The sequence below is a fragment of the Phacochoerus africanus genome, chromosome 1 (genome assembly GCF_016906955.1).
Source record: "Phacochoerus africanus isolate WHEZ1 chromosome 1, ROS_Pafr_v1, whole genome shotgun sequence".
Lineage (NCBI taxonomy): Eukaryota > Metazoa > Chordata > Mammalia > Artiodactyla > Suidae > Phacochoerus > Phacochoerus africanus.
In genome coordinates, this window is record NC_062544.1 from 277,237,635 (window position 1) to 277,262,556 (window position 24,922).

General features: G+C 42.0%; 2 protein-coding genes across 12 annotated transcripts in view; both read right to left on the minus strand.

Annotated features, from left to right (window-relative positions):
* Window positions 1-5,407, minus strand: part of DONSON (DNA replication fork stabilization factor DONSON) — a 37,398-nt gene extending 31,991 nt beyond the window's left edge. For all 4 annotated transcript variants that reach the window (XM_047795745.1, XM_047795761.1, XM_047795738.1 and 1 more), the window contains exons 1-4: window positions 5,072-5,407; window positions 4,229-4,309; window positions 2,450-2,653; window positions 558-736 (exon numbers count right to left, since the gene is read on the minus strand). In XM_047795745.1, the coding sequence (XP_047651701.1) occupies window positions 558-736; window positions 2,450-2,653; window positions 4,229-4,309; window positions 5,072-5,383 (776 nt within the window). In that variant the 5' untranslated portion in view covers window positions 5,384-5,407. The remainder of the gene's footprint in view (window positions 1-557; window positions 737-2,449; window positions 2,654-4,228; window positions 4,310-5,071) is intronic.
* Window positions 5,408-6,018: 611 nt separating this feature from the next.
* CRYZL1 (crystallin zeta like 1) overlaps window positions 6,019-24,922 on the minus strand; it is a 43,907-nt gene continuing 25,003 nt past the window's right edge. Inside the window, exons 7-13 of one of the 8 annotated variants that reach the window (XM_047795781.1) lie at window positions 18,570-18,703; window positions 16,319-16,430; window positions 13,422-13,520; window positions 11,146-11,267; window positions 10,060-10,165; window positions 7,144-7,189; window positions 6,019-6,592 (exon numbers count right to left, since the gene is read on the minus strand). In XM_047795781.1, the coding sequence (XP_047651737.1) occupies window positions 6,493-6,592; window positions 7,144-7,189; window positions 10,060-10,165; window positions 11,146-11,267; window positions 13,422-13,520; window positions 16,319-16,430; window positions 18,570-18,703 (719 nt within the window). In that variant the 3' untranslated portion in view covers window positions 6,019-6,492. Of the gene's footprint in view, window positions 6,593-7,143; window positions 7,203-8,766; window positions 8,902-10,059; window positions 10,198-11,145; window positions 11,268-13,421; window positions 13,521-16,318; window positions 16,431-18,569; window positions 18,704-24,922 lie in introns of those variants that run through there. The other 7 variants (XM_047795775.1, XM_047795796.1, XM_047795803.1 and 4 more) reach the window with 7 other exon arrangements.

Genomic DNA, 24,922 nt, shown 5'->3' on the forward strand with positions numbered 1-24,922 from the left:
TTGTGAATTTTCACAGACTGAATACACTGATGATCAGCACCCAGGTTAAGAAAAGATCCTTGGAATTCCGATCGTGGCTCAGTGGTAACAAATCCGACTGTATCCATGAGGATGCAGGTTTGATCCCTGGGGTCGCTCAGTGGGTTAAGGATCCGACAATGCCATGAGCTGTGATGTAGGTCACAGACGTGGCTTGGATCTGACGTTGCCGTGGCTGTGCTGCAGGCTGGTAGCTACGGCTGATTCAACCCCCAGCCTGGGAACTTCCATAAGCCGCAAGTGTGGCCCTAAAAAGCCAAAAAAAAAAAAGAGGAATTACGTCTACATATTTAACACACACTTATATACATGGCCAGAACTACATAAAGAGTGAGAGAATAAGGGCTGAAAAAGTAAATAATTTACATGTTGGTTATTAACAGTTTAAATAAAATAATTCCCTCTACTACTACACACCTCTAAGTCATAAATAAGAAGAGAACACTGCTAAAATGAAAATTCACTCTTTGGTTGCACAAGTTTTTGGGTTTTTTTTTTTGTTTTTATACTAATCTTACCAGTCACTCAGTAAATTGTGTTGCAGGGTTTCATCATTTGACCAAGGGTTTGCCTTTCCAGCCATTTTTCTGTCAGCTCCAATACGAGGGAACAGTGGGAGCCATGGGAAGGCAGGGTGGATCCAATAAATAAGGCTCTGCTGGAAGGCACAACGGAGCTCAGTGCAGAGTTTGGGATCCTAAAATCCAGGGAGGATATTGGACAGTTTTTTCCCCATTAGTAACAGAGAATTTAATTAAAAAGACACTGAATATACCAAACACTATTCTCAGAATCTCTGCTGCTTCTTATAGGAACACGTTAATAACTGTTGCAGGGGCTAAAATGTAATTTATTATTGTTTAGGAAAAGGGGCCTTACTTGCCAGCAATTAGTCTGTTAAACCACATATCAGAAGGAGCACTCAGACATAGACGGAATACTTGCCTGCCTCTACCATCCTCTTAACAATGACTGCCTCTTTTTATCAGGAGGGCAATGGTGTGTGTTTGGGGGGGTATGTGTGTAGGTAACACTATGTTCAACCCCCTTCCCTCACTACATTGTTTCAAAAGGAGCCAGTAAAACCCGATACTGTGAATCACCAATCATCCCCATCTATTTATTGAGAAAGACATACCAGGCCCTCTTTCGGAAAATCTCTTTTAAGTTAATTTGAGGTGATGAGCTGCCTGAAAGTAATGCAATTATATTACTTTAAAACCATTCTAGGAAGTTCCCACTGTAGCTCAGTGGTAACGGGCCCCACTAGTATCCATGAGGATGTGGGTTTGATCCACGGCCTTGCTCTGTGGGTTAAGGATCTGGCATGGCCACGAGCTGTGGGGTAAGTTGCAGACATGGCTCGGATCCCACACTGCTGTGGCTGTGGCCAGCAGCTGTAGCCCCGATTTGACCCCCCAGCCAGGAAACTTCCATATGCTGCAGGTGCGGTCCTAAAAGCAAAAATAGAATAAAATAAAGCCATTCTAGATCTAGCTCACTGACTCTAAATTTCAACAGACTATCACCCAGGTCATAAGAATTAGTGTGTTAAAAAAATACATATACATTATGTGAGAAAATCAGTAAAATAACCAATCAGTTTTTGCAATCCTATTCCTCAATTGCTTTTCATTTCTTTTTCATTTTTCATTCTTTTCATTTCTTTTTCATTTTCATTTTCTTTCTCAAAAGGCCTTAGAAAACAATGGTTTAGTTCAAGCAACTCTTGCCTGCCAACAATGAATAATAGTCAGAACAGGTCTATAAATTTAATGGGCAGCTACTGAATCTGATTTTTGAAACTGTATGAAAGCATCATTTGGGAAATAAAATATTTTCCAAGTTCTTGTGTTTTTAAATGTCAACAGAAAAACTTAATGGAAAGAAATATCTCTGCTGTTTCGCAGAGAAGTACACTGTACACTTAATTTGTTACTTTATTTTTAACTTTTTTTTTTTTTTGGTCTTTTTGTCTTTTCTAGGGCCGCTCCTGTGGCATATGGAGGTTCCCAGGCTAGGGGTCTAATCGGAGCTGTAGCCACTGGCCTATGCCAGAGCCACAGCAATGCGGGATCTGAGCCGCATCTGCAACCTACACCACAGCTCACGGCAACGCCAGATCAAGGCCAGGGATTGAACCTGAAACCTCATGGTTCCCAGTTGGATTCGTTAACCACTGCGCCACAACAGGAACTCCCTTAAATTGTTACTTTAAAACACAGCTGTTTTCCTTGTGATGGAACATGATAGAGGATAATGTGAGAAAAAGAATGACTACCTCTATGTATGACTGGGTCACTCTGCTGTGCAGCAGAAATTAACAGAACATTGAAAACCAACTATAACAAAAAAAATAAAACTCTTTAAAAAAATAAAAAATAAAACATGGCTGTTTCCTTTCAGTTACCTGAATACTTTGAGGCAAAGTGACTTCTGTTGCCCTACAATGCTGGATGACACCTTGAGCCTCTTCCTGTGCTTTCAAATGATCTGCCCAGGTAAAGGGTTGAGAAGAGGTAAAAAGGAGTCGAGTTTTAATACTCCAGTCCACAGGTAACTCAGTACTTTCTGAGGATGGAATATCAGATTCGGAGAATGATACATGAGGAATCTTTCAGAAAACAAAGAAAACAAAACTTAGAAAAAGGGTACCAAGAAAGAAGCCCTTCCATCTATAAAATTAATCAACTAAAATACAATCCGTGAAACTTCAAAATGTTATGTATTATACAATAAATAACATTGAAAATACACTCACACTGTGAAGAGGTATGGAAACAATAAACCTTTAACACTGCTTACCTCTGGAAAATGGGATTTTTTGTTGTTGTTGGGGGGTGGTACTGGATGCACAGTTTTCATTTTTTAGTTTATTATAGTTCTATATAGTTTAGTTACAAGAGACAAGTACTATTTTCATAATCATCATTTTTTAAAAAATCCACTATAAAATAGTATTATCAAAGCAGAAATCTTCCAAGTATTTTTTCTTAATTTTTTAAATCTTTGTGGCTGCACCCTCAGCATGTGGAGGTTCCTGGGCTAGGGATCAAACCTGCGCCTCTGCAGCTGCTCGAGCCGCTGTAGTTGGATTCTTAACCCACTGCACCACATCGGGAACTCCTCCAAGTATTTTTTAAAAACTATCCTTTAAGCTTCTAAAACTCTGGAACCAGGGCAAAGCTGCTCTTGCAGGTAACTTAGGTTGGGTTCCAGGAGGCCATATTTAAGATGCATTTCCCAACCTCAAATATTCCTCCCCAACTGTTTTGCTGTCAAATCAGTATTCTCCACATTACAGTGATTCTCTTAGATGACATTATTAAAAAAAATAATAAGGAAGAGGAGGCAGTTTCCAAGAGACCCTGTGAAGACCATTTATTTGCAAGGAAAGGAGACTGGGTCTTGGGGAACTCTTCTTGTCTGCTCCCATTAGGACAAACTATGTATTTGTTAAAGTATCATGAAAGTAGCTGAGGAACGGAATCAAGAAGAGTGTTTTGGGAGTTCCCTTTGTGGCTCAGCCATTAACGAATCCAACTATGATCCAGGAGGATGCCTGTTTGATCCCTGGCCCAGCTCAAGGGGGTTAAGGATCCAGCATTGCCATGGGCTGTGGTGTAGGTGGAAGATGAAGTTCGGACCCGAGTGGCTGGGGCTGTGGTATAGGCCAGCAGCGGCAGCTCCAATTCCACCCCTAACCTGGGAACCTCCATGTGCCACGGGTGCAGCCCTAAAATAGGAAAAAAAAGAAAAAAAAAAGAAAGCAAGCAAAGAAAGCAAAGAGTGTTCTGTGTGCGTGGTGGTGGTATTGAGGTTCAATGATATACCACAACTGTGTTGCTAATCTGGGGATTTCGTCTGAAGATTCAGTGAAGGATTAAAAGTTAAAAAAGCAGCTAAGCCTGGAGAGGTTAGCTCTGAGTGATGAGCTAGACTTGTTAACTACCTACAGAAGAGTTAGAAAACTACAGGGGTGAAAGGAAAACGCACATTTATGCCTAGTTTAGCACTGGTGCTGTTATAAAGAAAACTACCACACACAAAGCCTGAGTCCTTTACCATCATTTCAGTCCTGGTGGAGATGATCACTCTCTGTGCAGCCATTTTTCAAGTAAAATGCTTCTGAGAAGTATGGATTGATATTATAAGAACATACGCTCTGAGGACATTTAAAAAGTATTACCTGGAGAAATTCACTAATGGCTCGTCTTTCAGAAAACTTTTCTTCCCATAGCAAATCATTTTCTTGATTAGAATCTAAACGCTGAAATTAAAAAGATGGTCCTTTTCAATCATAAATGACGCTGTAGTTTGCTTTAAACATGTAGAGCCTCACCTGGCCTTCAAGTTTCTCAATAAATCCGAGGGCAGGAATTCACATGCACCCAAATCAGTGTATCAGTATTTCACTTCAAATTTGTGTCTGAACTTTACTCTCAAAACGGAAGCGGGGGAAAGGCAGGTAATTTGCACAACTCATAACGCAATAATCAATCATCTCAATCCAAAAGATCCAAAAGGTTTTGGGCTAAGACAAATACCAGTAAATTCTGACTCCATGAATCCTCAGTATTCCTTCAACTTGCAGAATAATTTTGAGCACGTGAAAAGGGAAGCCCAGAATCACGCTGGGAAGAGCGTCTCGTAACCTTTCCAGCAAACAGTGGCCCTCCAGGAGTTGTTCTAGGATTGTTCCGTGCTCTCTCCCCCCGGTCTCTAACCCCCGACGGGACGGTTGCAGCCCAAACTCCCCGGGCCGGGCTCCGGACTGGACCGAAGGAATGGGGTCCTCTCCTCAGGACCCGCGGGCGCCGCACGTCCCGCGGCGGCTGGCGGAGCGCACTTCACGCCCCCTGGACCTGGCAGAGCAGCCGCCTCCCAAGTTTAGGGCTCCCTGGGCGGCGGGCGGCTGGCACTTGGCGCCCATTTCCCTCCTGGAACGCGAGAACTCGCCACCCCTACCTCACAGCCGAGTCAACCCACGAAGTACAAGAGCCCCTCGGCTCCCAGGCACGAAGACACTCACCGGGCCCGGTGCCTCCTGCTGGCTGCGGGGCGGCCCGTCGGGAGGCTCGGAGGCGGCCCGCGGCCGGTTGTCCAGTCGAGCGAAGGGGTTTCTTCGGGCCGCGGCCGGGGCGCCGCCGCCTCTGCTCGCCGCCGCCGCCGGGAAGGGGCGGAGAGGCAGCCCGGCCGCCAGGGCAGCGCGGCGGGTCGTCTGCTCAGGCCGCTCCTTGGGCGGGGGAGCAGCTCCAAGGCTCCGGCCCCTTTTCCGTCGGAGCCGCAAGGTCTCGGGCGGCCTTTTGAAACTGGGCGAGTAGCCGGGAACTGACAGAGCCATGACGCGCGGCGAAGGCCGAGGAAGGGGAACCCGCAGCTCTGTAGGCGCTTCCCGCGCGCGCCAGCCCCGCCCCACTACGCGGCCCCGCCCCCGAGGCTCCTCGCGGCGCGTGCGCCTATCAGGCGCTCACGAGGCCCCGCCCCCGGCCTGCGCCTCCGGGGCTTCGGGTGCTCCAGTGCCCACCGCTTCCCGGGACGCCGCCTTGGCGCTCCTTCCTGCTCCGAGGCTGCAGTCGGGTCGCCGGGTGCTAAGTGGCTGGGAAGCGCGCGGTCCAAGGCACCGGAATAGCTGAGCACTATTTAAATCCGAAGCAGGGTGTGATGAGCCCCGGGCAGGGCGCCAGGATGAAAAGGAAATGTCACACTTGAGCTCGCCTCGATCAGCTTTCGGAAGTGCAGTGTTCACGTCCAGAGCTGGAAAGAGCGGCCTGGGCCTCCTCCCCCAACCCCCCAAAACGGAGAACCCGGATAGGAAATCAGCACGCTGGCTGTGCAAGCGTAGCCTCCCGGCCCCCTTCCCAAGCATCGCCACTGCAGCCTTCCACGCAAACACTGCAGTAGCCGCAGGCGAGTTATTGTGATGGTCCTGATGGATCCTGAGGAAACCCTGGAGTGAATGAATATTTCAAAAAAAAATTAAGTTGCTATGGGCTAGATCCTTTCAGGCTTGAAGATATATTCAAATGATTAGGTTAGGACAGCAAAGGCTTGTTAAAGAAGGAAGGTATTGAGAAGAGAGTGTAATACAAAAGTAATGTTATTTTGATACAGCAGGAGATTCCAACAGCTTTATAGATAGTAGCATGGCTTCTGCTTAAAGCAGTTTTCATCATGGAAAGAATTTTAGAAGAGGCAAATATATAGAAACAATAACTAAAAAGGCTTTTAGAATATTCCCTTTAGATGCTAATTTTAGAATTGTCTTGAGTATTTTTTCAAATACTTCTCAAATACTTCAAATAACCCTGAGCATCTTGTCTCAGCAGGAAATATGCTTAAAAAATGTAAAAACTTGCTTTTATCTTCCTTAACTTTTCCCAATTTCCAAGGCAACTCAGGCTTCAAATACTGGAATAGGTTCATCCAACTGAGGTCTGAGAAAGAACAAAATTAAAATTGAACAACTTGCTTCTTTCTTCTTTGATTTTTCTGAACAACTTCCATGGTAACTTTTGCCTCGTATAGTGGAATAGGTTCATCCAATTGAGGTCTGAGGAAGAATGAAATTATTAGAAATGTCAGGTCTAGTTAAGGATGAGTAGAGTACATAGAATGGTAGTTGACAACTGCTATAGTTCCACTCTATTACTTTAAATAAACTTGTCTATTAATATTTCCATTGTTAAATTTTTAAAGTGGTTAAGTTTTGAAGGGGGAAAATAGCTATTTAATCCACTCCCTCTTTTTTGATAAACAGATCCAACTAAGAAACAAATAACAAAACAGTACTTTTCCCTCCTGCCAAGTTGTGTTATTTCAAGTTGCTTTGGGAGAGGTGATGAAGGCGAGTAAGGGGTGAGGTACTGTATGGAAGGGAGGAAGGAAAACTCACAAACCACTTGTATCTTAGGGAATACTTACTGGTGTATCATAAGATATGCTTTGAGAAATATTAAAGAGCAGCTATTTATCTAAATAAAATAGCAAAATATGGAGGTGACAGGTATACTAAGAAAGCTGAAACAAAAATGGGAGTGCCCATTTTAACTGCGGAGGATAAAAAAAATTAACTAGAACAATGAAGCTGGTCATTTAGCATACCTAAAAACACCAGTTGATAACTTCTCCATCACATCTTTTAAGATACGTAGCTGGAAAGACTGTTAAGGTGGCAATGCAAAGAAGAGAGGAGTAAATCAAAACCATTTGATAAGCAGAGGATATTAGGTAGGTCACCTATGTTGTTCTTTTTCCTTTTTTTGGCCGCCTGTGGCAAATGGAGTTCCAGGGCCAGGAATCAGATTGGAGCCGCACTTGCGACCTAAGCCACAGCTGCAGCAATGCCAGATCCTTAACTCACTGTGCTGGGCTGGGGATCGAACCTGCATCCCAGCACTCTCAAGATGTTTCGGCACAAGGGGAACTCCTGTTGTTGTTGTTGCTGAACAGAAATGCTGTAAGCTGTCAAATTTACCTCTAAAACAGGAAAATGGGGGAACTGATTTGAGCAAGGTGGTGACATAATAAATAGAGCCCATACTTCTAGGGCCACGTGATGAGAGAAGCAAGCCTAATGCCCATCCTAAGTAATGACTAGTGTTATCCCAAATGGATACTAACAGAACTGGGTCAGGGGTTCATTTTAGCACTCCGAATGGTATTTTTAGTTTAAAACAATTTTAGCACTTACCTCTCTTACTTTGGGTGCACATTTATTATTAAGCCAGATGATAATATATATGCAGGAAAGTTAATAATCTGTAGGTGGGTGTAACATGCTATGAAGAGAACTAAAGGAGTGTAAACTTAAAACCTCTAGTCATTTAATTAAAATTCTAATATTAGGACTGAGAGTCTCTATAAACTGATAGCACAGGAGTTATTTTATGGTGTATAATCACACATTTGGAATCCCGCACTATGTTAAATCTCAAGTAGCAACTGGCTCATGTGTGATGACACTGAGGGGGGTTTGCACAACCGAGGACTCAAGTCTCATTTAGGACTTTAGAATTCAGGACATTAGAAAATACAAATTAGAAAACATGAACATAAGCTATTTTTAAGATTTTCTTTTTTGGCCTCGCCTGCAACATGGGGAAGTTCCCCAGCCAGGGATCAAACCCTTACCACAACAGTAAACTAAGCCACAGCAGTGACAGTGCTGGATGTGTAACTGCTAGGCCACCAGGGAACTCCTGAAGATATTTCTAAGAGGACCTAAATAATATTTATTCACTATTCATGTATTGCAAATTCTCTCTACTTCTGTTAATGAAATTGCCAAGAGTGTGTGTCATGTATCTATGTAAAACACATACTTCTGATTTTGGAAAATTTAGCATTTTATATAAACGTGTCATATTTCAACGAATATGTTAAAGGTTAAAATCTTCTCATGGTGGAGGGAAGGGAGAACAGTTAAGAGAATTAAGCACTGCAGGCAAAGCAGCCAGCCTGACAGGTAAGATGCAACACACACTAACTAATGTTACTTCTAAGACATGGTATTCTCTACCATCAGCGCTCTCTGCTTTTATTTATTTATTTACTTATTTTGTCTTTTTAGGGCCATACCCATGGTATATGGAGGTTCCCAGGCTAGGGGTTGAATTGGAGCTGCAACTGCCGGCCTACACCACAGCCACAGCAATGAGAGATCCGAGCCGCATCTTCGACCTACACCACAGCTCATGGCAACAGCAGATCCTCAACCCACTGATCAAGGCCAGGAATCGAATCTGAGTCCTCAGTCCTCATGGATGCTAGTTGGGTTCGTTAACCACGGGGCAACAACGGCAATTCCTCTCCTGGTATTCTTGATAATGACAATGCTACTGGATAAGTCATTATTTAAAGCTGAAATTTAAATAATTCTTTCATTAAAAATTAAGTTTATTTTCCAAATTTAATAGGAAAATATTAATCAGAAATACTTTAAACACATACATTTACCACATGTTCTGGTTTTTGAAATGTATTCTTTAAAGCTCGAAATATGCAAATATGCTAATTAAAACCTATTATTTGAAAGCTCTGAATTAAGTCTGCCATTGCTCCTAGAGGGGGCTGGCCTTTATACATAGCACACATATATAACAACACACATTTAATAAAAATAAAGAATGATATTCAGTGGAGACAAACATAAGGTTATACAAGTCTCTTTCTTCATGTGCAAGTATACCCTATTAAGTAACGAGAACTTATTTTTTCTCCAATATACTAAAAATTTTACCAAGTGCGGCTGCCTTTAAAACAGGCGTCTTAGAAATAGAAGTTTTATTGTTTTTTTTTTTTGGGGCTGCACCCACGGCACATGAAGTTCCCAGGCTAGGGTCGAGTCTAAGCTACAGCTGCTGGCCTACACCACAGCTATAGCAACGCCAGATCCGAGCCATGTCTGTGACCTACTCCACAGCTCATGGCACCGCCGGATCCTCAACCCACTGAGCAAGGCCAGGGATGGAACCTGCGTCCTCATGGATGCTAGTCAGATTCGTTAACTACTACTGGCCACGATGGGAACTCCTCATGGACATTTTTAAAAACACCCCATAAACTCTTTAATTTAGATAAGTATTCTGAAATATTCTGCATAATGTGCCAAAACAGAATTAAGGATGCAGGCTCTCAAGGTGGCTTATAATGTTCACAAGGCCAGGCTAAAAATGAAGCAACATCTTTCCTGTGTCCAACAGTTTATCCCTCATTCAGAAATGAGTGAGAACTGCCTGGGTATGATTCCTGACCTGTCCCTTGCTAGCTGCATTCTTGGGCACGTATTAACCTTTCAGTTTCTTCACCTGTGACACAGGGGTAATAACAGGACTTGAACCTCACAGAGCTGTTTTAATATTTAAATAAAGTCATACCTATAAAGCTCTTGGAACACTGGCATAGTCAGTGAAAGTTAGCTGCTATCATTATTATCATGATCATTACTAAAGAACTTAATGATAAGAGTACAAGGTCAATTCCAAGCCAGAAACTCAAGTCAGTAGAAAAAAAGGATATAAAGATACTTTCCCTGTTGTACATTTGACAAATTCCAAACTTCATCATTAAGGAAAGCCAGTGTCGCTCCCTTGAGGAAAAGGCAATGGCTATCTGGAGGATCCAACTTGGATAGAATGCATAAAGAATGGTCAGTTGCTGTAAATTTAATAGCAGAAGAATGATGGATATCTTCAGCCAGAAAAACTTTTACACAAATTAAATGATAACCCAAATCACAAATAATCAGCACACAAACTTCAAAAACAGTATGTATGCTGTAATATTTTCTTTTCTAATTCATTGTCCAAAATGATAAAACAGCAATGTCAAATGGAAGGCCAATCTAGAGGTGATGAAGGGGTTGTAGGGGTGTGTGTGTGTAACAGTGTGTGTGTGTGTGAGAGAGAGAGAGAGAGAGAGAGGCTATTACTCACCAGTCATCTTCATGAGGATGTGGGAAAACAGGGGAAGACTGGTATATGAGAATTATGGTATTTGCATATCAACCTCGATAAAAGTGCCTGAATTGAATTTCGTTGAGAAACATAACTTTGCAAGACAGTGTGTGTGTGTGTATATATATACTGTGTATTTATATTTATATATATATACATACACTGTGTATTTATACATATATATATACACTGTGTGTTTATATATATATACTGTATATATATATATATATATATATATATATATATATATATACACACACAAACGCTTACACAGTAAATTCCAATTTGAGTAATTAAGAAACTGTCATAATTTTCCACAGAAATATTTTGTTAAGTATATGTCAACAAGAATGTGTGCTACTAGGGAAAAAAATCTTATTTCAAATACTGTTAGAAAATTCACCAGTCACTACTTCCACACCGCTACATAAAAGTTAAATGAACTCTTCCGGTCGGCACTATATTTCAGTATTTTGGCCAACATATAGCTAAAGTTTAAAAAAAAAAAAGCTACATTTCTTTAAAAAGAGGACATAATTCAGAATTTATATTAATTTAGCTACACCTTCCCCAAAAGATTTAGGTATTATTCTTTGTTAATTACTTCCTTTTGGTATAACAGTAAATGTTTTATTGTTTCCGATAGTACCTGCAGGTTTTCTTCTGTTGTTACCCAATGGCCTCCAACACCAAGAAGGGTGATGATATCATGTTTATGTGGTAGCAGTTGTAATTTTACAGCTGGTTCATCATCTTTACTATATAATCTCACTTAAAAAGGAATAGTTTAAAGAGTGGGGGAGGGGAGAGAGGGAGAAAAAATATATTTTATAATAATCTGACAAAAATTTATTCTTTAAACTAGTTCTCTTTGCTTTTTAATGTGAGAAGAAACATTTTTCTTAGAGAAAGGTAATACAATGTATTCAGACACCTTAAAATAATACCTTTTTGCATTAAAACTGGCCATAAAATTTACTTTAGACTTAATAATAAGTGAAATAACTAAAGATAAAAAATCTATTTTAATTTGAAAATCAGGCAAGTTAACAACACACAACTAAGTTGGATAGTTCTTCCTTTCTTTTTTTGGGGGGGGTGCTTTTTTTTGTCTTTTTTTGTCTTTTTTTGCTATTTCTTGGGCCGCTCCCGAGGCACATGTAGGTTCCCAGGCTAGAGGTCCAATTGGAGCTGTAGCCGCCCGCTTACGCCAGAGCCACAGCAACGCGGGTTCTGAGCCGCGTCTGCAACCGACACCACAGCTCACAGCAGCAACGGATCGTTAACCCACTGAGCAAGGGCAGGGACAGAACCCACAACCTCATGCTTCCTAGTCGGATTCGTCAACCACTGCGCCACGACGGGAACTCCGGGGGGTGCTTTTTAGGGCCTCACTCATGGCACACGAAATTCCCAGGCTAGGGGTTGAATTGGAGCTACAGCTGCCAATCTACACCAAAGCCACAACAACTTGAGATCTGAGCTGTGTCTGCGACCCACACCACAGCTCATGGCAACACCGGATCCCCACTGAGCGAGGCCAGGGATTGAACCAGCATCCTCATGGATACTAGTCAGGTTTGTTACTGCTGAGCCACTACGGGAATTCCCTAAGTTGGATAGTTTTCATCAGAATATTGATAGCTTAATACTTTGGGAAAGTTGACTTCTGAATAAGGAACTCATGATTCAAAATAGTCAGACTTTGACATAATAATTGAAATGTCTATTTGAAAAGTTAATGAAGTATACAGTCACTCCCACTGAAAGATTTTTATGAATTTATTTCAAATCTTGAAAATACTGGCCAAAAAGAAACACATACAATGGTCATAGCTATATTCATTACGATTCTTAGGATAGAAGATAGATCCCAACAAGGTATAATCAAATCTCTTTGCAGGCTTGTGAAACCTGTTCTTTAGGTGTGATGACACTACCTGTGTACAGACTAGGTGTTGAATAGATATTGGTTAAACCACAAAAGTTCAAGGAAGGTGAAAATGCAAGAAAATTCTGTGCATTTTCCAACTAGGGACTGCAGAAGTCAACCACCCAATGGGGCAGCTGTACACAGCAGAACAGAGCAAGCATCTGGTTGAGACCTGAGCTAATCCAGGAACCACTGAGTAGGTCATGTTTGCAGATTTCTTGTAGAGATACTTATACTCCAATGCCTAGACTTTAAAAGGCAAGCATGTCAACCATACTTTAATAAAATGAAAAAAAAAGAAAAGAAAATGAATTAAAAAATAACCTCAAGCAGAAAAACTGAAAAAGTAAGCATGTTTCCTTCCAGAAAGTGTTTACAATGGGAATAAAATGAAGGAGCTCCACCTTATTTATTTATTTATTTTATTTACTCATTTATTATTATTCTCTTTAGGGCTGTACCTGTGGCATATGGAAGTTTCCAGGCTAGGGGCTGGATCAGAGCTGTAGCTGCTGGCCTATCTGTGACCTATGTTGCAGCGTGCAGCAAGGCTGGATCCTTAACCCACTGAGCAAGGCCAGGGATCGAACCCGCATCCTCACAGATGCTATGTTTGTTTCTTAACCCACTGAGCCACAACAGGAACTCCCAGGGAGCTCCAATTTAAATTAAAAAGTTAGGGAAAAAAACTCAGCTAAACATCAATTTAATAATTACTTCCATGGTTCCTGGTTAATTTTTTCCCCAGAAATTCACCCATCATAATAAACAATTTACACAGACTACCAGTTTAGCAACGTACCCACCTCCAGCAATAGTTTCTGGTTAATTTTTGCCCCCAGAAATTCACCCATCACAACACAAAATTACACAGACTACTGATTTAGTAAAGTACCCACCTCCAGCAATAGGTCCTGGTTAGTTTTTTCCCCCAGAAATTCACCCAGCACAGTACAAAGTTACCCAGACTACCGATCTAGTAAAGTACCCACCTCCAGCATCTAGGACAATATCTACTCCGAGGCCACCTGTTTCTTCTAAACAGCTTTCGGCAACATGGGCTTTCCCATTGGATACGTCGATCACGCGGGCTGTAAAGAACAGGAAGTCAGGCAAGTGTACTGTTCTCTAGGTGATCAATACAAATCAGGGAAAAAGAGAAAGCAGAGCAAGTAAGTATCTCTTCTCTGAAATGAATTAAGTGATTGAAACAATTAATGAATGCATATTATACCTTTCCTCATCCAACCCAGTACTGGCAAGGCTCAGTTTAAATGAAGCGACTGGTATATTTAATAAAATGAAAATATGAGCATTTTGTGGATAATATGCTCCAAGGCTGGGATCTTGACATGGAGGATTGTTCTCTATAGCTAAAGGGTATTTTGCCAGAACTGAGACTCTCTAAACCTGAGGTACATATATATATTAAGATGTGGACCAAAAGATTAAGCAGTTTCTTGTACGTTCAGATTTAAGACTTGAGAGCTAAAAGGTACGAAGACATTTTTAAGTGATTTGGTACCTATTAGAGGCTGCTTTTTCCTTACTCAGTCCTAGAAATCCCAACCCACATCCTCATTCCCCCAGCTTCCCCTGAAAACAAACAAAAAAATCCTAAAGGTGATAAAAAAAAATTAGTAAAAATTAAACTGGTTGCTTTCAAGTATTATATTAAAACAAGCCAAATGAGAGAATTAAAAAAAAAAAAAACTCAGAATTTGAATTGGCAAGTGAGGATACATGTTTATATTTCATTTTTGTATCTTTGAGCACCTTCTCATTAAGGAGAATTCCTCTCAGAGCTGCTCAGATTTGAGGTGCAGACCAGCAGGAATCAAAGTCTTGGGGGATGGAGGTGGGGGTAGGGGACACGAGGGAAAGGTGGCTGAAGCACAGAGGAAGAACAGGGTTAACCAAGAGGAAACCGCCCCCCTCAACAATACTATTTCTTTGCCCCCATTCCATTTTCCATCTCTTCTTTCTCCTTTTTTTCTTATTTTCCTCCTTTCCTGGCCCATGATTTAACTTCCTTCCATTTCTTGGTTATTTCTGCCAGAAGGATAACTTAACCATGGAAATAACACAGGCTCTACTGTTAGACAGGCTTGGGTTCAAATCCCATTCTAGGAGTTCCCATTGTGGCTCAGTGCTTAACAAATCTGACTAGCATCCATGAGGATGCAGGTTCGATCCCTGGCCTCACTCAGTGGGTTAAGGATCTGGCGTTGCCGTGAGGTGTGGTGTAGGTTGCAGATGGGGCTTAGATCCTGTGTTGTTGTGGCTGTGGTGCAGACTGGCAGCTACAGCTCCGATTCGACCCCAAGCCTGGGAACCTCCATGTGCCGTGGGAGCAGCCCTAAAAAAACAAAAACAAAACAAAACGAAACAAAACAAAATCCCATTCCAGACCTTTCTCTAGTTGTATGTTCTTGGACAAGCTAAATTCTCTGAATACTGTTCCCCAGCTCGTCCTCACAGGGTTGCTGAGGATCTAAGGAGCCATCTCCCACATTTAACACTCGGAGAACTTTACTTTTCTTCCTGCCCATTCTTCATTTACTCTCTGCTCATCCTTTTTTCTCTTCATCTGGCAAACTCCAATGTGAATGCTGTTAACTCCAGTCTAATAAATCCCATTCCTATCTTCCCCTCTTTTTCATTATTCCAAGCTATTTTCTCTCTTCTTTCCATATTCACTGCTGTTTGGATAGGTTCAATCTTCTCAAGCTGACACCATGTCCTGTTTATCATGAACCATACCTGACCTGGGTTTCTGTGTAAAGGGCTCATCTCTCTTCCTAGTGTATCACAGGAAACAGACAACTTAGAGATATATCACTGGGTAAAAGAGGGTGAGACACATACAAAATGATGCAAAAATAGATCCATTTATTGACTAAAATCAAAGAGGTATGATGTATTTCTAAACGGTGTCAAAGTTCACCTTGAATTCAAACCTGGGCAAGTTGATGATAATGGGGTGAAAGGAAAAAAAAAAAAAAACCTTGAGAAATGTTGGTTTAAAAAACCAAATAACTGGAGTTCCTGCTGTGGCACAGAGGAAATGAATCTGACTAGTACCCATGAGGATGCGGGTTTGATCCCTGGCCTCGCTCAGTGGCTTGGGGATTCCCTGTTGCCATGAGCTGTGTAGTGTAGGTTGCAGATGCAGCTTGGATCTCTCATTGCTGTGGCTGTAGTGTAGGCCAGCAGCTGTAGCTCAATTCCACTTCTAGCCTGGGAACTTCCATATGCTGTGGGTGAGGCCCTAAAAACCAAAACAAACAAAGAAACAAATAATTAACATTTAAACCTTAACTTAATTTGGACTGAGCACAGATACTAAGTACATTTTATTTATTTATTTATTTCACTGCTCCCACCCCATGTGCAAGTTTCTGGGCCAAGGATCAAACCTGTGCCACAGCAACAACCCGAGCTGCTGCAGTGACAATGCGTGATCCTTAGCTCACTTCGGCACAAAAGAACGCCATTAGTGCATTTAAAAAATGACATACATTTGGCATTTTACAGTTTGTTTTAGAAGTGCAGTTTGTTTGTCTTTTTTTCTTTTGTCTTTTTAGGGCCACACCCACAGCAGATGGAAGTTCCCAGGCTATGAGTGGAATCGGAACTGTAGCTGCTGGCCTACACCACAGCCACAGCAATGCTGGATCCGAGCCGTGTCTGCGACCTACACCACACTTCACAGCAGTGCTGCATCCTTAACCCACTGGAGGCCAGGGGTCAAACCCGAATCCTCATGGATGCTAGTCGGGTTTAACTACAGCTGAGCCACGACAGGAACTCCTATAAGTGCAGTTTTTAAGGTGATACTCCTTCCAAATGTTATGTTTCAAAGTCTGTGTTGACTACTATTACTCACCTATAGGAGGCTTAAATCTTTCAAGACACTGCTTGTCTTCAAGACTGCACACTGTTGAAAGCACTTTGGCTCCTCTGTGGTGTGCTAACTGAATAGCTATCGTACCGAGAGCCTGTGTGGGGAAAAAAATGCACAATGGGATTATAGGTATAGGGCACAGGTCGTATCTAATTTATTTTATAGGTTGTCTAATCAAGTGAAATGGTTTAGCGCTACTTTGGTAGATTTCAAAGTCTTATCTGATAGAAAGAAAAAAATACAGACAAGTCTAGAAGGGAAAACATTTGATAGACTTCCTCAAGGGGGAGGGTGAAAAGCCATGTGTGCCTCAGGCTCTTGGCCAGGATACCTGCAACACATAATTTCAAGGACAGAAGCTGCATCAAAACACCTTGGAGGGAGTTCCCTTTGTGGCTCAGTGGTTAACGAACCTTACTGGGATCCATGAGGATGCAGGTTCAATCCCTGGCCTTGCTCAGTGGGTTAAGATTCCAGCGTTGCTCTGAGCTGCGGTATAGGTCGCAGATATGGCTTGGATTGGAATTGCTATGGCTGTGGCGTAGGCTAGCAGCTACAGCTCTGATTCAACCCCTAGCCTGGGAACCTCCCTATGCCTCAGATACGGCCCTAAAAAGCAAACAAAACAAAACAAAAACACCTTGGAAAGGTGAAAAACTGGCCTTTTAAGGGCCTTGTCAGCATAATGTTCTAAGCCAATTATATAATACATATATGAAAGTCCAGCAATCCTCTCTTTGAAAAATCAAAGGACTTCAAAAGTTCCATCCTTTTGCTGACCTGTGGGCTAAGTTCAGGGAAACACTATCATCTTGATGTTGGAGGGAAGGCTGAAGCCAATGCTGAAGAGCGGTCTGCCTGCTTTTTTTTGTCTCCACCCACAGCATGTGGAAGTTCCTGGGCCAGGGATTGAACCAAAGCCAAAGCAGTGAAAATACTGAATCCTTGAAGGCTAGGCCACCAGGAAACTCCCAGATCTGCCTCTATTTTCAAAGAAAAGCAAGGGAAAAAGATTTTTCATCAATAGCCAGATAGATAATAAAATTATAAATTCACCCCGTTTTGTAACATTTTTAGATTAAAATACCATATTTGTATGTATTCTTTTAATGCCTTGATCTCAGTTTGATGATACATGTAATATGTTTTGGTTTTTTTTTTGCTTTTTTTTAGGGCTGCACCTGTGGCATATGGAGGTTCCCAGGCTAGGGGTCGAATCAGAGCCATAGCTGCCAGCCTACACCACAGCCACAGCAACGCAGGATCCGAGCCACATCTTCAACCTACACCACAGCTCATGGAAACGCTGGATCCTTAAGCCTCTGAGCAAGGCCAGTGACTGAACCTGTGTCCTCATGGATGCTAGTCAGATTCGTTAACTGCTAAGCCACAGCGGGAACTCCAACATGTAATGTGTTTCAATGAGCACACTTTTACCTTGTGTGATCTATCTATAAATGCAACACCTTATTCACATAAAGGATCTGATACAAACTTGGCAGGGAGTTCTGGGGCATGGCTGCAAAGACTATGAGCTATTTCAGGCTTTGTGTAATAGACATGAATAAAAATGGCCTGTCTACTTTTTTTTTTTTTAATATACTAGCAGATTCAAGGTAGTAAGAAACTATACTTATCTAATGCTAACTTTTATCTCTTACTGATAAAAGCTGTTTATTGTAGGGAGTTTCCTGCTGGTCTAGTGGTTAGGACTTGTTGCTTTCACTGCTGTGGCCTGGGTTCAATCCCTGATCTGGGAACTGAGATCTCACATCAAGCCGATACACGCCACGGCCGGTGGGTGATGGTGGTGGTGGTGGGGGGAGCTGCTTATTTTATAAAATGGGAGTTTGGGTAAAAGTTATTAGAGAACAAGCTAATTAGCAGCAAATAACTTTAGCAAATGGATGGCCCATTTCTTTCTGCTTTTTTAGGGCCGTACCCATGGCATATGGAGGTTCCCAGGCTAGGGGTCAAGTCGGAGCTATAGCTGCCGGCCTACGCCACAGCCACAGCAACGCCAGACCCAAGCCCCATCTTTTACTTACACCACAGCTCATGGTAACACTGGATCCTTTAACCCACTGAGTGAGGCCAGGGATCAAACCCGAGTCCTCCAGGATACCAGTCAGGTTCGTTACTACTAAGCCACAATGGGAACTCGGGCCCATTTCTTAATTCCTTAAGTTTACTATATTTTGGTCAATTTCTTAACAAAACTATTAGCACCTACACTTGCTCCATCCATGATTAGCACTGACTTTCCAGGAGAGAGATGAGAAAGGTAATGCAAAGCTGTGTAGGCTCGTACTCCATCCCGAATGGTTCCAGCAGCTTCTGTCCACGTAACTTTTTCTGGTTTGTGAACTACCGCAAAGAACAAGGGGAAACAATCTGTTAGCAATCCCATTAATGCTGCCTCCGGAGCCGTTTCCATCGCCACTCCCACCAGGGCTCTGGTCCAAGCCTCTACTCCCATTATCTTCACCTACATTATGGGTTCTGCTTCTATTCTTGCCCACGCATAATCCACTCTCACACAGGAGCCAGTGTCTGAGTGTGCATTTTTTAAAACGTCTTATTGTTAAAGTAAAAACATATGCAAAAAAAGTACATGAACACAGGAAGCAAAGTACAGTTGGATGAGTAACTATAAAGCAGGTATGCAAGTAACCACATCCTGGTTGAGAGAGAGAATACGGCCCTTACCCCAAGAGCCTCGCCTCTCCCACCAGAGACATTTTTCTTTTAACTGAGATATAACGACATCAGAGGTCACCACCATCCAAACTTATTTGCCTTCATTTTTTTTTTTTTTTTGCTTTCTAGGGCCACACCCGTGGCACATGGAGGTTCCAAGGCTAGGGGTCGAATTGGAGCTGCAGCTGCCAGCCACAGCCATGGCAATGCCGGATCTGAGTTGTGTCTGCGACCTACACCACAGCTCATGGCAATGCCGAATCCTTAACCCACTGAGCAAGGCCAGGGACTGAACCCGCAACCTCATGGTTCCTAGTCGTGTTCATTGACCACTGAGCCACGACAGGAACTCTGCCTTCATGGTTTTAACAACTCAAATATCTATTCACAAACAATATAATTTTGTTTTGCTTCTTCTCTGAACTTAATCTAAATGGAGTTGTACCATACACATTCTTTTCTATCTTCTTTTCCTGCTCAATATTGCTTTTGAAGACACCCCTTTTTCATACATGTGACTGTAGTGCTTTAATTTTGGTGGTCTTTGGCAAAATCTAACTTAATAGGACGGATTGGTTATCCACTCTCCAGTCAAGGAACATTTGTGTTGTTTCCCATTTCTGGCAGCTAAGCATAAGAATGCTCTTGTATAGGAGTTCCTGTTGTGGTTCAGTGGGTTAAGAATCCCACTAGTATTCATGAGGACGTGGGATCAATCCCTGGCCCTGCTCAGTGAGTTAAGGATCTAGTGTGGCTGTGTCTGTGCTGTAGGCTAGAAACTGTAGCTCCTATTCAGTTCCTACCCTGGGAACCTCCATATGCTGCGTGTGTGGCCCTAAAAAGACCAAAAGAAAAAAAGAAAAAAAAGAATGCCCTTGTATAAAAGTTACTGTTACACAGCTTTTCTCCAGGATATTTACTGAGGAATGGAAATCCCAGTTCCAGGACATATTACCTTGAACTTTACTGCATATTTCTTGCATATATCATTTTGCTGCTGTGAACATCCTTGTCAACCCTGGTTTTATTATACACTTTTGGCCGCTGTATGGGTGTGTAATGTTTCCTTACGGGGACTTTAATTTACTCCCCCGCCCCCATACTAATGAAGCTGAGCACCTTTTCACGTTTGTTGACCATCTGAATTCCTTTGGCGAAGTGACTGTTTAAGTGGTCTATCAATTTTTCTATTGTTCTTGTCTTTTTCTTGTTGATTTGTAGGAGTTTTTAATATATTTTAGATGAGTCATTTGCTTGTTTATGTGTTATCAATAAATATTATTTTCAACTTTATGGCTTCTCTTTTCAATCTTTTTAATGGTAGCTTTGAAAAACAGAAGTATTTTTATTTTTACTATTTTACAGGATAATCTTTTAAAAACATAAATAACATCCTAACAGTACTCTGCTTGAAGTTTACCAGAAGTATTTTTCCTGTGATGACAATAAATTCAGATGGGTTAGCATGGACGGTCAGCATTGCATTTACCCACTAACTAATGCCATCTAGTGGGGAAGTGGAGCAAAAACCCATGAGACAGACAAGGCATTAAAACAGTAAAATAAACTGCAGCAGGTGATATCACACATGGTACTTTATTCCGTACCAAATTCAAGATAGCTGTTTTCCCAATTATACTGATTATGAAATGGGGTTCAGGGTAATTACTTTGTCTGAGACCACGAGCCTGAAAGTCTGACTCTAAAGCCCATCTACTTTAACAGGGGATGCTAGAGCTATGTACAATTTATTTACATGCAAACTTTTTGTCTTTTTAGGGCCACACCCATGGCATATGGAGCTTCCCAGGCTTGGTGTCAAATCATAGCTGTGGCTGCCGGCCTACACCACAGCCACAGTAACGCAGGATCCGAGCCGTGTCCGTGACCTACACCACAGCTCACAGCAACGCTGGATCCTTAGCCCACTGAGCAAGGCCAGGGATCAAACCCGCAACCCCATGGTTTCTAGTCAGGTTCACTAACTGCTGAGCTACGAAGGGAACTCCTATTTACACGGAAATTTTTGGGAATATCTTCCATCATAAGAATTGGGACTACCTATATTTTCGTTAAGAAATAAAAAAAATCAGACTCCAGATATAAGTGATATCATATGGCATTTGTCTTTCTCTTTCTGACTTACTCCACTCAGTATGAAAGTCTCTAGTTCTATCCATGCTGCTGCAAATGGCATTATTTTGTTCTTTTTTTATGGCTGAGAAGTATTCCACTGTGTGTGTGTGTGTGTGTGTGTGTGTGTACATCTTCCTAATCCAATCATCTGTTATATCTGGAATCTAATAAATGGCACAAATGAACCTTTCTACAGAAAAGAAAATCATGGACATGGAGAACAGATACGTGGTTGCCAAGGGGGAGGGGGAGGGAGTGGGGTGGATTGGGAACTTGGGGTTAACAGATGCAGACTGTTGCCTCTGGGATGGATTGGCAATGAGATCCTGCCAGGTAGCACTGGGAACTATGTCTGGTCACTTATGGTGGAGCATGATAATGTGAGAAAAAAGAATGTGTACATGTATGTGTAACTGGGTCATCATGCTGTGCAGTAGAAAAAAAATAAAGTGTTGGGGAAATAAAAAAAAAAGAAATAAAAAAAATCAGTGCTTAGGAGTTCCTGTTGTGGTGCAGCAGAAACGAATCTGACTAGGAACCATGAGGTTGCAGGTTTGATCCCTGGACTCACTCGGTGGGTTAAGGATCTGGCGTTGCCATTAGCTGTGGTATAGGTCATAGATGTGGCTCGGATCCCGAGTTACTGTGGCTGTGGCGTAGGCCGACGGCTACAGCTCTGATTAGACCCCTAGTCTGGGAACCTCCATATGCTGCAGGTGCGGCCCTCAAAAAGACAAAAGACAGGAGTTCCTGTTGTGGCTCAGTGGTTAATGAATCCGACTAGGAACCATGAGGTTGCAGGTTCGATCCCTGGCCTTGCTCAGTGGGCTGAGGATCTGGCGTGGCCGTGAGCTGTGGTGTAGGTTGCAGATGCAGCTCGGATCCCGAGTTGCTGTGGCTCTGGTGTAGGCCGGCAGCTACAGCTCCAATTGGACACCTAGCCTGGGAACCTCCATATGCTGCAGGAGGGGCCCAAGAAATGGCAAAAAGCCAAAAAAAAAAAAAAATCAGTGCTTAAAAAATGCTAACATCGAGAGTTCCCACTGTGGTGTAGTGGGTTAGGAATCTGACTGCAGGGGCTTGGATCGCTACCAGGGTGTGGGTTCGATCTCCAACCATGTGCAGTGGTTTAAAGGATCTGGTGTTGCTGCAGCTGTGGCATAGGTTGCAACGGTAGCTCGGATTCAATCCCTGGCCCAGGAACTTCCATATGCCATGGGTGAGGCCATAAAATGAAAAAAAAAAAAAATGCTAACAGTAATAAAACTGCATTTAAGACTGCTGAGGCTTTAAATTTGCACAGTTAGATGTGGTTTAATGTTGAGATCCTTGCTTTTGTGTCAGGTGGTCCTCAAGTGTTTATTATGCAATAAAAACTGAGAAATAAAAGAGAGCTATGTACGCGTAAATAACAGCGTATCAGAGCCCAAGAAATACAATTTCAATTCTTTCTACTTCAGGTACAAAGGAATAATGCTGGAAACGTGTGCCAAATTTTCTTTTTCTTTTTCTTTTTTGGTCACGCCTGAGGCATGCAGAAGTTCCCCAGGGCAAGGATCGCCACAGTTGTGACCTGCACCACAGCTGTGGCAACACGGGGCCCTTAACCTGCTGCCCCCACAAGGGAATGTCCCCAGGATATGCTTTAATTTGAAAACATGTTCAAGAAAAGTGTGTCCAGTCACCAATACCATATAGAAGGGAAATGAAAAGACAATGTTATATAAGCTTTAATTTGCAGTGAGATTCTTGGGCTGAGGGGATGTTATCAAAATCAGATCAATTGTGCTGGCTCGAAGAAAAAAAAAAAAACCTTACTTTTCCCAAAAGTAATTATATATGGATGTGCTGCAGGAAGGGGGACCCCTTTCAGGGCCCAAGCATGGACTCCGGTCTAACACTCGGAAATGAACTGGCTGAGGAGACACACATGCTGACAAAGCAAAAGACTTTATTGGGGAGGGGCGCCCGGGTGGGAGCAGCAGGGTAAGGGAAGCCAGGAGAACTGCTCTCGTGCCAAATTTAGAATGATAAATAAAATTATTTTAATGTTGGACCGAATGGCTTGAGCACAAAAAAAGAAAGCACAAAAGAGCTGGAAGAGGAGTTCCCGTCATGGCACAGTGAAAACGAATCTGACTAGGAACCATGAGGTTTTGGGTTCGATCCCTGGCCTCGCTCAGTGGGTTAAGGATCCAGCGTTGCCGTGAGCTATAGTGTAGGTCGCAGACTCAGCTCAGATCTGGTGTTGCTGTGGCTCTGGCGTAGGCTGGCAGCAACAACTCTGATTAGACCCCTAGCCTGGGAACCTCCATATGCCACGGGTACAGACCTAAAAAGACAAAAAAAAAAAAAAAAAGCTGGAAAAATTACTCAACTTTTTAATTCTATCCTCAGTATTCTCCAACAAGAATAATAAGACATCTTTTGGGAATTGCCTGGCGTCTAGTTCTTTGGTTTGCTGAAAGGTGACTGAGTTGTGAACTTTTATTTTTAAAAAAAATCATCAAAGAATTAGTAGGAACTAAAATAGTAGTTGTGGTAAACTGAATTATTTCCCCCTGAAAATCTTCAGGGAACACACTGAAATGATTTCCTCTTTCAAGGAATGTTCGAGCTACAGCAGAGATTAGACATTAACCAGTTTGGCATCCTGGTTTGTATGGTTCGCTTATCTTAGTTTAAGCTTTACAGCTATACAATTTTGATGCTCTAATTTGCTTTCCTCCTTCTGGTCCATCTTATAATTCCCAGAGTACAACAATGTTTAAAGAAATAGGCCTTTTTTGTTTGTTTTCTTCAGTAGTTAACATTCTGCTACAATTTAGTTTAGTTTATCAAAATTCAAGCCGAAGAATCCAACCTAAAGCTTTTAGTTGACTCCATATTTACAAGCTTCTCAAAAGAACAAGAGTAATAAAGGCCCAAGGAAATTCTGGGATTAAGAATAGTAAAGTTTCCCGGAGTTTCCATCGTGACTCAGTGGTAACGAATCTGACTAATATCCATGAGGACGCAGGTTCGATCCTTGGTCTCGCTCAGTGGGTTAAGGATCTGGCGTTGCCGTGAGCTGTGGTGTAGGTTGCTGATGCAGTTCGTATCTGTCATTGCTGTGGCTGTGGCTGGCAGCTGCAGCTCCGATTCGACCCCTAACCTGGGAACTTCCATATGCCTCAGGTGCAGCCCTAAAAAGCCAAAAAAAAAAAAAAAAGGCATAGTTTCCCATAAAGGAGCAGTAGTAGTCCTCAGTTTTCAAACTATATTATATCAAAATTATTTATATATAAATCCATGACTATTATATCAAGTCATGGATTGAGATTTTCACTGCCTGGTATTTGAAAGTCAGCTTTGTCTTTCAAAGGAAGACACGTAGTTGGCTACACATCTAGGCTTAATGCATTATATATAAATATGCGCAGGCCTCAGGGTTTTGGAAAACTGCCTTTTAAAATTAAGTTTTAATAAAACAATATGGTGTTACTTGGAAATTTCAGACACAGTAAATGCCATTAATTTAAAATAAATTACTTATAATTTATAATTTTAGCTGAGATGCCAAAGATCTGCTAGCCTAGCTCAAGTTGCTATATGGACTCGACTGTACAAATTTACTATTTTTAATAGTCCAAAATCCAAATTGGCCCTACATGGTCTGATTAGCAGTTATATCATTCAAGAAAAAACTTTGGGAAATTTCTTAATAAAATAATTCAAGAACACAAAAGAATGCTTGTTGACCTGCAGATA